At 43.5% G+C, this 17,192-nt stretch overlaps 1 protein-coding gene across 3 annotated transcripts in view; it reads right to left on the bottom strand.

The window, feature by feature from the left end:
• Positions 1–16,606, bottom strand: part of JARID2 (jumonji and AT-rich interaction domain containing 2) — a 671,808-nt gene extending 655,202 nt beyond the window's left edge. For all 3 annotated transcript variants that reach the window (XM_085607031.1, XM_085607030.1, XM_085607032.1), the window contains exon 1: positions 15,554–16,606. In XM_085607031.1, coding sequence (XP_085463157.1) covers positions 15,554–15,610 — 57 coding nt within the window. In that variant the 5' untranslated portion in view covers positions 15,611–16,606. The remainder of the gene's footprint in view (positions 1–15,553) is intronic.
• Between the last annotated feature and the right edge of the window lie 586 nt (positions 16,607–17,192).

Here is a 17,192-nt window from a genome sequence, read left to right as displayed (position 1 = left end):
ACTGGCACCATAGAGTCAGTCACAACAGCTCACCCTGACCGGCCCTAAAGTTTAGTGCTGGGAATAGTATATTGCGCAGCATGTCACTGAAAACTACTGGACAGACTGAGACTGTGTGACAGGCTGCAGGTTTTCAGCTGTAACATTACACAGCCAGCCAGAGGCAGCTGAAAATGAACACGCGCTAAGCCGCTGACTCACTTACTTTACAAACTACGGCCGCACGATTCAGACTCTGAAGCTCAGCAGTACACTGGTGTGCTCTGGGCTCAGCAGGTGCTGCAGTTCATCAAGTCTAGACCGGTTGCGGGGATCGTTCTCAATCTTTTAGGCAAACGTTACTGCGGGGCGAGCACTGCTCCCATTGCCACTGATGCAGCCTCAATTAAGACAAGACATGCGGTCGAAATGGGAAAAAAACGTGAACGCACGGCAGCCGATTATCTGTTTTACTTAGCAAGCGGCTGTAGTGAAGTGATTGGAGAAGTAAAGCAAGCAGCGATAGGAGGTTTTGGTGTGGGGAGAGCATTGCAAGGCGTGAGCTGATCTGCAAGGACTGGCAGAAAGCAACAGGAAGTGCTAATTAGAAAAAACAGATTAGCACACCCTCCTACGTCACCACGCAAAACAAAGATGGCGTCGGCCTGTCCAGATGGGCCGTCTGCAAAATGGACAGGGCGGTAACAAAGAAGCCAGATTCCCAATCACATGCCAGCGTTTACCCTAAATGATGACGCCAGCCAATGGAAAAGAGGGGCGTGGCTTTAAGTCCCTCTCTGAAATTGTATCTATTACAAAAAGCCCTCGCATAGCGAGCAACGCTTTGCGCTGCAACCCCAGGCGAGAACTAAAAATCACTTCTCTGTATACAGTGCATCAACAAGAAAGAACTTAAGTGTGATGATGGTCGAGTAAACTTTTGAGATGTACAATAGTTGCACATCGTAGGTTTCGGATCAGACAGCCTTATTGTGATTAAGGCTCCCGGCTTTCCATTTTTACAGCCAATTATAGACAAAAAACAAAGTGTTTCCTGGCTATATTTATTTTTACATACTGGAAAATGCATAAAAAAGTGTCCTTCTTGTGGGTGACTCACCATGCTGTTTTTCGTGATTTCTAGGACAACAGCTGAGTAGATAGGCAGCATGGGAAGTTAAAAATAGGTTGAGATTTCCCTAAATGCAGGTTTACTGTATTTTTATTATAATGTTCATATTTGCCTGAAGGTGTAGTGTTTTGCTATACTTGGCTGCTTAATTTGCTAAAACAACAACAGGCAGCAAAGTATGAGCGCATGTTTATCATTTAAATGTGAAAATATATACCATTTTATGACTCCTATATTCGCAAAATACAAAATATATATGGAAGAAATACCAATAAAATGGGCAAAAAATAAATATGGATACATACAGACGGAAATGTTAAAAAAATTAATACCATAAAACCGGGAGCCCTAATTATGATAAAGGCGGTCGGATTTGGAACCAGACAATCAGGCGGACTGGCTTCTGAAGAGCTCAAAAGCCCGCTGGCCATTCGGAGGCTGCTCATAACTCCCATATATACGGCGTTAACACCGTGGGGATTTTGATGTCTATTTACGATAGACTTTTCAGGTTGGGCTTTCCGACATGGAAGGCCTGTCGGAAAGCGACTTTGGGGGCCCATTGCACCTATGGTGACCCCCCCTGTACCGTGTGGCAGCCACCATGAGGTGCCTGCCACGTGGTGCACGGATTTACATAGGCTCACATTTCTTCATGGGAGCTTGTGCTACTGCCGGTTTACGGCTGCAGCACAAGCTCCCATAGGGAAATGGGAGTGTGTGACCACACCATGTGCGACCGCATTGTAATGCCGTTGTCGGGACTGCCGACCGGAGGGTGGTCCGATCCGAGACCTCGTCCCGATGACCACCCAACATCGTAACCAGGCCCCAAATGTACCTTATGTTGTGTTTTTGGATTTACAATATTGAGACACTGCAAGTACTTTTACACTTTGGTTGATGTTTATTTTAATATGGAGTACATAAGGGAGAAAGTGGTCTTTTAGCGTGTACAAGTGAGAACTGAGATATGGTGCAGTTGTGTTGTAAGAGAGGGTGCTATAATATTAAAAGGTACCCAATAAATTAAGTTCTGTGTTTTGGTCTGGTACATTGAATTAAGTGCTTGTAGTTAAGTAGGTAGATTCATTTGTAGATTTAAAACTGCAACATAACATAAAAACTGTTTTTGTATTATGTGTAAGCCAGTAGTAAGTACATTGGCAAGAAACATTTCTTTTAATATAGTGTTGCTGCTACCACTGATGTAGATGGCCCTCCAGCTTTCGTCTGGTAGATCGCCAGTTAGAGATGTTTTCTATGATAGGCTTTCAGATAATAGAAGATGGGTGTTGTCCCACATGAATATTTTTGTTTGTCCCTCTTGAGAGGGTTTTGTTACACATTGTGCATTGCACTAGTTTTGCAGCAGTTTTTGGTTCCCCATGAATTTGGGTAACAATGGATAGTTTGAGGTTTGTTCGGCAGTTGTGTTGCATTTGTGAGTTCAGATGTTGAAAGTTATTTTTTTAAGCAGTTTTTTTCTGAAATAGGTTGTTAACATGAGGCTAACCCAATAGGTGTAAAATATATGCCTATATATCTGTGTTGCACTTTCTCATTTGTATTTATAACTACTGAGGCCATTGCGATCTCTGGTGTTGCTGTGAAGAAGGAAAATGCATTTTTGATGTATTTATTTCGACAAATGAATAGAAAGGGGAATTAGTATGTTACTAAATAGCTACACTGAAACTTTATGTAAAATATGTCCATATATGTGTGTTACACTTTGTCAAAAACACCCGGTATTGGCAGTGTGTCCTTGGCAATTGCACTCATAGAATCACACAGGCGCTACCTATGCAATCATACAATCACTCATGCAATACTCATGCACTTATGCAATTACTCAGACATTACACACTCACTCACTCACAGACCTGTACAGCCACTCACTACCCAGTCAGTATGTATGTATGTATGTATGTATGTATGTATGTGTCTTGTAAAGCGCACTGCTGCCCTGAGGCGTCGTGGCGCTGTAGACCGCTGGGGAACCCGTCCTGGCTATCCCTGTGAGATGGTCCCTCCTGGGTATCTCCAAGGTGAAACCAGGCATCCCCGGCGAATGTGGGGGGCCATTGTGGAGATGAGGCAAGCTAATGCCCAGAGTTGCCGAGTGTGTTCCTGGTTAGAGTAGGTACCGAGGCGAGAATTATCGAGTCCGTTTTGACCCTGGTCCACAACCCTGCCGCGTCGGGAATTGAACCCTGGTCCCTGGCCGATTCTCTGCTTGCGGATCTGCCGCCTCTAACCAGTGAGCCACACCTCTCCACAATGTCAGCAACCTATTTAGTGACTAACACACACTCTCAAAGTTTTCAGGTTACAGTTAGGAGATAACTTTGAAGTTTACTGAAAAAAACAAAGGTTACAGGGATGTTATAGTTAGGAAATATAATTTAAAAAACCCATAGAAATTCACAGAGAAAAAACGGAGGTTACAAAGATGTTATAGTTAGGCTCAAGTTTCACTCGTACAGAAACAGGGAAATTCCGCAGCTATAGTTAGAGCTAACTATAACTTGCGCCCCGGTAATACACTGCTTATGACCTCACATATTACATCACTCATGACATGGTCAGTGACATCACGGATGACACTTATGACATCATCCACAGAATCTGACACAACCACTCACACCCCAATATAACCTATCATACACCCACTCCAACTTCTACACTACCATTCTCAAAACCATTGACAGACACACAAGTACTTACACACCCACCCACTGATTCATAGGTCTACACACACATCCACTCAGTTACCCATACAACCACTCGTACACCAACTCACTCATTAACACAGACACTGATATATCCACTCATACAGTCATACACACATTGTCAGTCACTCAAAGCTACTCACTCACCTATAGAGTCAGACAGCCATTTACTCACCTATAGTTATTCACACACCCAGTCACTTATTCATACAGATATTAACACATACTCGCTCACCCATACAGCCCCTCACACATGCACTCACTAACCCATGCACTACTATCACAATCCCTCACTCACGCACTCATATACTCCAACACTAACCTATACTGCCTTTCACATATCCACGTTCTCACCCATATACCACTGACACATTCATTCAATCACGGACACAGCCATGCACACACTGCATCACTTATACAGCCCTTCTCTTTCAGACTCACTAACCAATACACCCACTCATTCATCCATGCAGGTACTCGCACACCTTCTCACCCAGCCACACAGACACTCATACACCCATACAGGTATTCAGACACCCAATCAATCACCAATACAGCCATTCACGTACCCACTCTCCAACCCATACAGCTACTTAAGACACCCTCTGACAGACATTCTTAAAACCTAGTCACTCACCCATACAGTCACTAAGACACCTAATCACTCACTTATACAGTCAATCACGCACCCACTGAATCATCTATACAGGCACTCATACACCCACCGATTCATCAATACACCTTAGTATATAAATTAACACTCAGACATTTTAAAAACACTCTGTCACTGGATGATGTCATGAATGATGTCACTGACCAGGTCATGAGTGATGTAATATGCGAGGTGAAGCAGTGAATTGCAGCGGCGCAAGTTATAGTTAGCTCAGCTAAGTAGAACTGCTGAATTTCAATGCTTTTGTATAGGGAAACTTGAGCAGAACTATAATATAATAGGTTTTAAAAAAAATTACATTTCCTAACAACATCCTGTAACCTTTATTTTTTCAGTGAATGAATGCATATATTATACACACACACATATAATATATACACACACACACACACATGCACAGACAGACAATTCTTAAAACTGCATTTTTGTTTTATGAGATCAAAGTGGAATGGTTTCTTGCAAAAATCCACTAGATGACTGCCTGTGGTGCAGCAACGTAAGATGAAACAAAGCCAACAACTAATGATTGCCAGTGGCATTCAATGCAGGCGACACTGCCACGACTGCATCCACGCTCCAAAACAAGGTCCCATGCACCGCGAGACCTGAAAGAACCCCTCTGTTTTTTAGCACTAGAGACAAAACATGAGACAACAGTTGCGCCTTAGAAAGCCCAGGTATCACTGGCTTGATCTATAGTACGCAGATCGTTCTGTACTCCTAAGGCTAGAATGTGGTCTATTAACATATAAAGTTAATGTTTTAAAAACGTGAAAGCTTTTCTACCAAGTGCAACTCACCTCTATGGCACACTATGGTCAAAGAGGTAGCAAGGATTCGTCAATACTCAATATTTAAGCTGTGCAAAACTGATAAACAAGTTTGAGTAATGTACAAGTTAGGCAACCTTTGACTCAACCACAAGGAGAAATATAAAAGGTAAAACAGGAAAAAAGTTGCAACATAACTGTAACCAGAGACAGATGAAACTAACCATGCATAAAAGAAATATAAATGATAAAAATTCATCAATTATGCACAATTCAATACTCTAGAATGCTCCAGTAACGGAACAAGTACAAAGATAAGAACAAGCCAGCTGAATAAAAACAAAGAAGTGCTAGTAAGATTCGATTTTTGGGGTTCATATAAAAGGTCTCTTTTTCTAAAACATATCATTGACCTGGACACCCAAGTCAGAGTGGCAAACACACTGTCAGTGTTACAATATTAGAAAACGGTCGGAACCCACACAGTTTTTCTTCCAAAACACTAATTCTCAACTCAAATGTAATAACTAGATCGTGACCGTGTCAGATAACAGGTTTTCAAGATACGCTGTTGACTCAAATCACCAGCTCAGACACATCTGTTGCGAAAAACACGTAGGTGTCACTTAGAAAGATTTGCATTGTTTGCACAGACACACACGAGCTGTTCGGGCACAGTAAAGTTATGGGAAGTGGTGGGAGGAAAGAGCGGAGAAAAATACATGAACTAGAAGGTTTTGTCAAGGGGGAAACAATTACACCTACCACATCATTACAGACTGCAACTACATCATCATACAATAAGCGTTAACAAATAACCAACCAATTTCTGATCCATGGCACATATGTTTTTCTAAAGAGAACCCTAGAAGCAAACGAGATAGCTTACAGCATGTTTTTTCCACTTTTACATTTAACACTGCTTTTATGTTCTGGTCATCAAAGTGGCAGGCTACGTCAGGGCCGTCTTAACAGCATTATAGGCCTCCGGGCAAAGCAGTGCACTGGGCCCTGCGGACACAACCACTCACAGGAATAACAAAGGTTCAATGAAAAATTGGTGTTACACTCTGGTCTGCATGGGGCCCTATGCTCATGGAGCCGCCGGGAAACTGCCCAGCGTGCCCATGCATCAAGGCCGCACTGGGCTACGTGTAAAGGCCTAGATGACGAATCCTGCCAGTTTGATTGCTCTCGTTTAACACGTAGCTGCCCATTGTCCACTTGTATGACTGCGGAAAATGGGACCATCAGTATAGGTGGTAGGAGAAAAGATGGAAGAAGGGTATATGATCTTATTGATTTGCCGTGATGTGTTACTTGTTGAATACCTGCCTGCCAGGCAGACCAGGGTTGGTTGGGATTGACAAGCTGGCTGGTTTTGCTAACCGTTAGACCAACAGCAGTCATGTTCCATTGGGAGTTCAGGGAGAGAGACCAGCAGCGGCATCCAATTGATGGAGCCCAGTTTTCGTGCTGTGTTAGAGTGCATAAATCGAGAGTTGCCATATCCTGACCTGGGTCAGTTTCGAACTCTAGTTGATATTTATCAAATGGCTTTTAGCAGAGCCTTTCTGCATATTGAGTTATTAGACATAGGGAGCCCACAGTTAACAAAAAATGTAATTTATACTTGTAAGTTTAAAATAACTGCTGAAATAAACCTGGAGTAATTTCAGGAACCCGTTCTATGTTGAATCCCCTCATAACATTGGGTTCTGAAACCTAAAATATCTTTCTTTTCATCTGGCCATAAACAGTAGTTTGCCTGTATTATTCAATTAGGAAGATGAGAAGTAATTCTATTAGCACGGATTCTGGTGGTGCTAATAGCACTGTATGTTTTTACTGGGAAATGCTGAAGCAGACTGAGTTTTGTGAGTCCCATTCCCCTCACCCCCAACCTACGAATAGAAATACACCAAACAGTTAGAAAAGTGAATAATGGTCACACGTGGAAAGGAGAGGTAAAAAATAAAAAAAAAACACACCTGCACACAAGTGAGCTCTGAACTGAAGACGAGACCAGCTTATTTCACGAAGAGGAGGCGCTACATTTAGAAAATGTTTCCACAGTTGGAGCAAATTTCAGACTTTCAGGAACTCAACAGGTGTTAAGTACTCAAGAAAATGTCTGGTACTAGTAAATTTACTTGCTTACTTCAATACAAAAACATTTACACAAGTGAGAATTTTCAAAGCAAAGAATTTAACGTTATACTAATGCGCTTTAACAAACTGGCCTCCGATTATCACTCTAAAGAAAAACTATACATATACCAATACAGTAAAGGAAAAAAAAAAATTTCACACGGGAAACGGCATTCCTGTACACCACCATTAAACAGAGGGTTTTCATCATCCATCAAAACTCATTCAACTACTATCCGTGACTGCAATAAATGTCTTGTGCCACTAGGATGAGAAACTTCTAACAAGAGGTATTTGAATACTCAAACTTCTTAGTCTGTAGGCGTTGGCCTACTTTGAAGGCTGGCCTACGAAGGAACCTCATAAACCAGCCCTCAAGCTGGCTTTTACACTTGTGAATGAAAAAATATTAACCATTTTGCCTAAATTTGCATTTACAAATGCCACCTGTGAGCTAAAAGTGTTGACAATACCAGTAATGAATCCTTGCAAATTAAATTTGAGTGCCTACATTGGAGGTGGGACACTTTAAACAGGTCTAACATAATGTACCTCTTACAAAATATACCCACCCTATCCTACCTCACCACGTCACGCTTGACTTCTGTGAAATTCAATAGCTACCCGGAGATCAGCCAAAAAGAATAAACACTAATTGACTGGACAGACAACGCTGGTGTTTAGAATAGTCTTAAAGAAAGTGAACAATTCAAAAAATGGGGCATATTTATTGCCAAAGCAACCAGCAGCCTGAAACTAAGTGACCCAATAGATAACGCCAGCAATTAGGGGAAGAAAGATCATAGGGGCATATTTTCAAGCAAGGAGTTAAAATTATCGCTGCTTTAGTGGCAGAAAACTGCCGCTAAAGAGGCGATAATGGGCTTGATAATATGCACTTGAGAATTCCAATAGAAGCCCATATTGTCACCAAAACATGGGCTTCGATGGGAATTCTCAAGGGCATATCATCAAGCCCATTATCGCCGCTTTAGCAGCAGTTTTCTGCCGCTAAAACGGCGATAATGTTACCTCTGTTTCTTGATAATATGCCCATCAGTTCAATTGACAAGGAGCAGAAGTGAGAATCACTTTATGGACGATTCAACAACACACACTTGTTTTGAACAATCTGATTGGGCTTGGCTTCCCACAGCTCTCACAATAAAAGGGGGGTCAAACTCCTAGGGCAGATGGAGAAAACACAAAACTCCGAAAACATGTGCTAAAGATAAGCCCCTGGAATGCAGCAGGCCGATCTTCGCTCACAGCAACACAGAAACACTGGAGTATCTTTACACCGGCAACATCCTATGCTATCAACAAACATGGCCAATCATTCCTATCGTAGAGTACCAAACAATTCACATTCCGGGACACACAAAAAAATCTGTTTGGAAGACCAATGGGTGGCCTAGCAATATATGTGAAACTGGATCTGCATATAAAAGTCAAAGAATGGACCTAAAACTCTTGGGATGTACAGATAGTCAGCATGAATGGACTTGTACCAGACGGAAGGACCACCACAATCTGACATATAAACCTGTACGTTAATCTCCAAAGAGATGCAAAAGCTGCCAATATCAAGATCATTATTGAACAAATAAAAACATTTTTATATGAGCAACTGGGGCACACGTGCATAGTAGTTTGAGACTTCAACACCCAAAACCAGGGCCAATGTGAGACAACCATCCACAAACCTTACTACAAGATTGCCTCAGAGAATTTGAACTAGGATCGGCCCATCTAGTAGGGGCCAATGGGTGCAAATCAATTCACACTTTCAAAGACATATCAACTCTAGGGTATCTTTTTAAGCAAAGACCTGTTAAAAAGACAAATACGCTATGAGGTCCAGCAAAGAAGTGAAAGTGATCATCACCCCATTTCCATAGAAGTCCTCATGGGAGCAATGACATAAAAATTACAAATCAGCAGGTTGCTCTCTCGAAAAGAATCAAATGAGCTCCAGCCAGCATGGATAAGTACTCTCGCTGGAAAAAAAACTATATGCACCCAACTTGGAGTAATGAAGCATGTCTGGTAGAGAAGTGGTCCTCATTGCTAGAAAAACTACATGGAGCACTCATGCTCCAAAAAACACACAAAGCAACTAGTAGTAGCACCCACAAGGACACTCCTGTCCCCCAAGACCAGAGAGTTATTGGAGAGCAAACATAAGTGATGATATGTGGAATCAAAACACAGAAAGGAGAAGAATAACAGCACGGAAAAAAAATATGAAAGAGGAAAGGAACCAGCATAATAAAATAGCCTGAAACAGCAATAAACTCAGTAACAATGGAAACACATACATGCTTTCTTACCACCCAGTAAGACAGGGGATTTCTGGAGATATGTAAAAGGTCTAACAAACACTACGAATCACCAAGGAGAACATCGTACCGGCCAATATATGAGAGGGGCACCTAAAAAGCCTTTAAGTAGATCCTGATAAAACAAGAGCCAGCAACGCAACCTTGTTGGACAACACATTAGAAGGCCTGGAAGACAGTCAAATAACAGTCGGAAACCATGATGATCTTGGAGAGCATTCAGAGAGATTGGGCCCTTGGGCTGGATGGAATACCCAGTGGGCATTTTAAAAAAAGATGGAACCTTTTGGGCTCCTTTGATGCTCAATCTGTTCAATGAATGCCTCACTACATTTATCATCTATGAAGCTTGGAACGGTGCCATCCTTCATCCTATACACAAAGGGCGATCCTACCCGACCTGAGAACTACAGGCTATTAGCCCTACGAAACGTCGATTGCAGAGCATATGCAAAAGTGCTAGATCAATGAGAATAACATAATTCTAACTTATCAGCCAGGGTTTAGCCCTAACTCCTCTACAATGGACAATGCCATTACTCTCTCATAACTGGGCACTAAGGCCTGTGAATTGACCACACCACCATAATAAGCCTGGTTCCTAGACTACGTTTGATGGTATTGATCGTAAAATCCTCTAGAAAAAACTGCCATGATGGGGCATACCGAGACTGCTGCTTGTGCCAATAACAGCACAATACACCAACACTTGGGTGAGGACCAAGATAACACAGATCCACACCACGGCAATGATAATCACCAACAAAGGGCTTAAACAGGGTTGTGTCATCGACCCCACATTGTTCACTCTATATACATCAGATCTGGTTGAGGAATTTCTGAAAGGAAAAAATTTCCCGCCGAAATTGGGCCAAATGAAACTACCAATAATGCAATATGCAGAAGATCTGATATTATTAGATCAACCCTGTATTGGGATTAGGCGGGCCCTGGCCATACTGCAAACACACAACGCATGGAATGCTCTGCAGGGGAGCGCCGAGAAAACTTAAATCCTGATTTTCGCAATAGAATCAAAATATACCAACTTAGCCCATTGAAAATAGTCACAACTAGTAAATACAAATAACTCGGAGTCTGGCTGGCAGACACTGGAAAATACCCATATAGCAGCCAACTGCGTTAGCAGGAAAAGCAGCCAAAACCACATATGCCCTATCAAAACTATCATAACTAGGGCTCCCGGTTTTATGGTATTTATTTTTTTAACATTTCCGTCTGTATTTATCCATATTTATATTTTGGCCATTTTATCAGTATTTATCAATATTTATTTTGTGTTTTGCATATAAATGAAGTTGGAAAACCATATTTATTTAACTGATAGACATGCGCTCATACTTAGATGTCGGTCATGTTTTAGCTTTTTAAGCAACCAAATATTGCATAACAATACATCCACTGGCAAATACTAGCATTATACCACAAATGTATATTGACACATGCCGTTATTTAAAGAAATGTCATCCCGTTTTTCAATTTGCCATGCTGTTCATCTGCTCAGCTGTTGGGCTATAATTCATGAAAGACAGCACGGAGATTCACTTTAAAGCAGCACAATTGTCTGTATTTATCCGCTTTTACAAATAAATGCAGACAGAAAACACAATATTTTCTGTATGTATTTATCTGTAAAAATCTGTAAAAACAGGGAGCCTTAATCATAACCTACATAGTCACTCGGCAGGGGTGATACAAAGAGTCATAGGGGCAAAATTATTACCAACAATAAATTATGGCCACCTTGCTTTCCCTGGAAGGCTCACCAAGCCAATAGAGCGCAGCCATATAGTCACCTACAGAAAAATATGTGCCATCCCAAAAACAAGCATTGGCATAGCCAATAGATCTCGCCTTTGGGACCTTATAAGTGTTTAGCCATGCAACAGTTGCATAACTAAACACTTATAAGGTCCCAAAAGCGAGACCTATTGGCTATGCGAAAAGTGAAAGTAATCACGATCAAACATCAAAGCGGCCATGCGGCCGCTAAAGCGAAAGTAATCGTGGTAAAAGTGGAGCGCGAAACCCGCGCACTGTAGCTCTAGGCTGACCTGGTAGCACTTTTTGGAGCCCTCTCAATAAGTCTCGCCAGACCAGCGAAAGCGCTGGGTCAGGCGAGACCTAAACAGTTGACGCATTCTTAATTAGCCTTGAGTTTAACCTGGTGAGCTTGGACATTGAGTGGACATTGTTACCACGAGTTCCATTCCAACGCACATCGTTACAATGACTTGCTTTAGGGAGTGCATTGTTGGATTTTAAATCCATCACCATCCCTACTGATGCACAGACTGGAGTAGGAATAGTAAAATATACTATTCCAAAATCCAGCACTTCCCTACGGCGAGTTGTTGTAAAGGCTTGCGTTGTAACGGAGCATGTGGCAACGACACGTTAGTTGAATTGCCCGCCTTCTAAAGGTATGTATGCGGTGTAAAAGCATGCATGAATACATCATGCATCCGGAGCAGTGGGGCTCTTAGCATCACACGAAGCCACACATTCTCAACCATACTTGAAATTTGCCATTGAAAAATGAGCCTTTAAGAACATACTAGCACGTAGGCTCTTAAAAACGCCCATGTGGGAAAACAGGGCACACTGGAGGAACTTTAAGCAGAGACGTAGGCAATGTAGGCTGTGCCAATACCCCTCAAAAATGGCTGCCCACATTGCATGCTGCTGCGCAGGCCTGCTACAACAGTAGCGAAAGTACCTTAGGCCAATCTTTTTGCGGCATGGGTCAAGAACATGCAAACAGGCACTAACGTCAATCTACACCACAGTAATACCAAAAGAATTTGCTCAGTAGGGAAAATTATTTTTGGAAGCCAGCCGGTTCCTACATGGGGCCTGCCCAATACCGGGAGCAGTCACAGCAAATTCTTTAAAAAATGTGGAAAAGGGGCAGCCGTTGAGTACATGGTCACACTATGGAATGAGTGAACTTGAGCACGAACCACTACTTATCCTGCCCAAAACATAATACTCAAGAGACAGCTGGTGACAGTCTACACTGCATCATTAAAAGACACTCATGTCTTTTATATTTTTAGATACTAGCACTTTACAACACTGCACTTTATCCACAGCCCAAGGGTTTTAAAATAAAGTTTTTAAGATAGCACATTGCGAAAGGCTGCTTATTTGCACAACAGTCATTTTTACTTATTCATGTTTGTACAATTCTTTGTTTCCTGTACTCTGAACTTTAATGGACTTGATTGTCTAAATAAATATTTTGCTTCACATTGAAACAAAATGAGCAAAAGGAAAAATCAGACATGGCCGACTCAGCTGTAACACGTTAGACTTTGTCATAGGTCCACATTGGTTGGCCAGGAGTTATTAAATCTATTTGAGAGACCACAAAGAAAAATAAATTGTGAATATTTAGTTCGTGACTGAAACCTGCAACAGAAAACAGTACTGGAGTTAGTGAGCACAGCAAGTGCTAGTTACCCCCTTCCAGGGATTTCTAACGCTCGCCAATAAAGGGCAACGTTTTCTGTGGTAACTGGTGCCATTTCAACTACAATTTTTCAAGAAAAAAAAGTTCAAAAATATGCCGAGGCTTGAGTGCAACTGTTGCCATTATAATGAGAAATAAAATAGTTCTCGTAACAGGACCTCTGACCCAAAACGTGCACGTGCGAAGCGTTCACTTCGCTTATAGCGCGTGATTTTAGTGTTTCTACTGTTAAAATGAACTTTACAAGTAGTAATGTTAGCATTCGATAGGTTAAGTGGCAAGACAGACGAAACCTCTACTTCTCATTCTAGAGTTGCAATATGACGTAGGAGCAATAAACTAATCGAAACATTAAAAATGATGCATTGTAATGCTGTCAGTGCTACACCGTTTTAACGAAGAGCGGTACCTTATCGCAGACAATTTGCTCGGGCTAGCATCAAAGCGGGTCGAGATGACCCCTGGCATCCCCTGACGTGAGGGAGCCCAGGCAACAAAACGCCACAGCACTCCTACGCATAACGCACCCACGTTTCTGCGTTGTCAACCCGGTTACACCGTCCCATTCTAAACGTCCCCCGCGCGCCTGACGTCAGAACGAAAGTTGAAGCTTAGAGATAGGACCTGAAGTCAACTAGGAGTTGAATCCCTTTGTGACGTCATGACCAGAGCAAACTCAGCGGCAAAGCTAGTGGGCACGCGCAGGGCTTTCCCATACACGTCTAGGGGAAGATGAACAACCTGTTGAGTGCAGACTGAGCAGCGCCGCGGTGGTGGAAGGCTGCACAGCAGCGCCAGTCCAGCACGTACACGAATCTCCGGTCAACTAAATACTTACCAAACAAAGATACTAGAAAATAATGTATTTGTAACTTGTTCACTCAAAACTCTAACTGTCCTGTGACTAAGTACTTCAGCTGCGCAGTTAGCCAAGCACAGTCTCACCGGGGATTTATTAGGGCGCATGCCGACGATCTCGAAATGCGGATCAAATTAAGCAGAGGAAGAGGGGGACCTTGAAGGAAACTGTAGTTTCTTTCAGAGCCCTGCTGCAATGCGGCTGCCTTTATGATGCCTCCAGACCCTTTTAGACTGACTTCAATTAACATACCCCAGAGACTCGTGCTGTGTCGTGGCTGATGGCATTTATGCCAATACCCTCGTAATGTGCAACTTTAAAAAGGGACATGGGTCAACATTGGCAACAGTCACGGAGCTAACCTCGGCCTCTTACCAAGAGATACAGAGCTTTAACTATGTATGGCACGCGCAAAATGACGAACTGCACCGCAATGTCAATTTAGACGACTTTGAGCAGCACGAAGACAACCACAGCATTGCAGCAGAGGATGAACGATGGACCGAGAACGCCAAACGCAAACGCGCGGCCTTGCAGAGAGGTGCACTTTCTCCCATGCATCACACCACGGATGCAGACATTGCACGTTACACTGCAGCGTGACTAGACGATCGGAGACCACTGCACCGAAAGCATTCTGGGCTCTCCGCCATATCCAACTAACATGTCACTTATCAGGTCAAACCCCATTTTTTTCTGCAGCTGCGGAAGCGCAGATCTCTTGCCACGATCAAGTTCTTGCAGTTTGTTTTTCTTTATAGCAAAACAAACGAGACCACTTTAGCTTGTCACCAACAAAGCTGGTAGTAACAACAAAACAAGATTTTTACGTGTAAGAAAAAAGCAGTAGAGACAACTGTAAGTAAAGGCGCACAGCGTAGACCGGCTAGCAAACGTACAAGAGAAACGGTCCCAACAAACGAGGAATCTTCTGTGCCTTCTGACATGCTTTGGTTGTCAACCATTTCTTACTCCTGCAATTATCTATAACTTGCACTAATTTAAATATAACGCCTACAGTTTGATCTTGCTTGTAAAAGGCACAAAACAGCTCATTTTACAATAGGAGAAAAATTCTCTCTAAACCCTAAGGAAATTCGACATACAAAAAAGGTTTTATGCTATGCACTTAAATGTGCCACAAATACCTTCCATTATGTATACATTCAGCGTACAATTCTAATATGACTTTTTAGATAAAAACTTTTTTATAATGATTTCCATCGTTTATCATACCCTTCGCCGCCCCCCCCCCCCCAATTGACAAAATGCACGGACGTCATAGTCCACAGCGTTTACTGTCACTTTAATCGGATTGATGCCAGTGACAATTGTGTGAAGGCAGAATTGCAGCCCTTTAAAATGCCCCCGTGCAGCAGGCACCGCTGCATACACTGCACCCCGTTTGGCACTTACGTATTTCTTCTGGATGATGTTTCTCTTGGGCCTTTGCTTGTTCATCTTGAGATCCATTGGGGGATTGGGATAAATCGCATGAATTAAAAAACGAAAATGCAGCGGAAACACAAAAGTCCAAGGGGTAGGAAGGTACAAAAATAAAAATAGATCCCGTTTCTTCGGTTGATTTGTTATTGTTCAATTTGCGCTTGTCTTGTAATCCTTTGTTGTTGGTTTCTTTCTATAGTCCGAACATTAGCAAACACGAGATGTGGGAAAGGTATTCAAAACATTATTAAAAATAGAATACTTCGGTAAGACTATCATGACATGTTGGGCATTTTTTCTTCCAGGCTTAGCAACAAAAAGGAAGGAGGTGGGGCGCCCTGAGCTCCCTGCACCCTCAGAGACGACAGATCCGGGGCGAGGGGGTGCAGCGAGGGGTCCCTGGCTACATCCTAAGGGGGTAGAGGGGGCGGGGGGGCTGCGCGCGGGGGCCTGCGGCTTCGGGGGGCTGCGGGATCCGCGGTGCTGGCTGCGCTGCCCTGGCTGCCGCTGTGCCGTGTGTGTCTGTGTTTGCAGCTCCCCGGCCAATAGGAAGCGAGCAGCTCGAGCAACTTTAAATGGACTGCTCCCAGCCTCCAGGACCCAGGGAACGTCGCAAATTTCTGTTTTGCAGATATGGGCGTGCAAAGCGGACGATGAAAGACACAGTCCCGCAGTAGGGTAGAGACAGATGCGAGTGGGCGTAGGAAAACCGTGACTTTTAGATCGCAGTTTGTAAAAGGTTCACGAGAAAAGCTGAAGTCGCTGCTGTTGTCGAGCAGGTCGGCAAACGTGAAACGCTCCCTGGCCGCACGGCACGCTCTGCTGCTGGGGAAAAGGGGGAGGGTGACACCGGGATAGGAGGTCAGATATCTTGATCCGGCGCCTGGCCTGTATCGAAGAAAAAGCCGCGTATCCGATGCCTTTCAGTGTGTTCGTTTGCCCTTGAACAAGGGGAAAACCGAGGTATTGGCTTCACGCTCGCTGCTATAAATTGTAATTTCTCCAATACAAAATGGCAGCCGCGCAAGAACCACACCTCCCAGGGTGCCTCTGGGGCTACATAAAAGCCCCGCCCACATCCTCGCGAGTGATTGGTCAAACGCGGTGTGCGTTTATTGTCCTTGTGGAACTCCGGGGCTGGGCAGAGGGAGAGGTCTACAGGCAAGAGACAAGACGAACCCTTGACGTCACCCAATACGCTCGCTCCCGCCGAGTAAATACGAATAAGATCCTGGAGAGCGGTGCCGCGCTGCAGACTAGCTGATGCAGCCGAATAAGTGGGGGTGGCCGAGAGATAATAACTTTGCTGGAAAACGTGTTCGGAATGGAAACACATACCGACCGCTTCGTCCTCTAAGAACGCTCCTCATGGGGTACCATGGAGCATTGAAAGAGGGTGCTGACATGCTGACTTTCACTCTGTACCCACACGTCCCTCCAGTTGAAGGGGCGGGACGTGTCTGCACTCGCGGCGGAGCCATCTCAGGACACCCTCCAGCCCGCCCGGGACTGGCTCTGCCTCCTGCGGGGTACTGCGAGGTCACCTCGCAAGAAACAACAGCCGCTCAGTGCTGCCAGGCGCCTGCACTTACTCCCTGCCTTGGCCACT

Source organism: Triturus cristatus, chromosome 5_2, assembly GCF_964204655.1.
Source record: "Triturus cristatus chromosome 5_2, aTriCri1.1, whole genome shotgun sequence".
Taxonomy (NCBI): Eukaryota; Metazoa; Chordata; class Amphibia; order Caudata; family Salamandridae; genus Triturus; species Triturus cristatus.
Note: the sequence above shows the minus strand (reverse complement) of the source record. Positions and strands in the feature narration are given on the sequence as shown.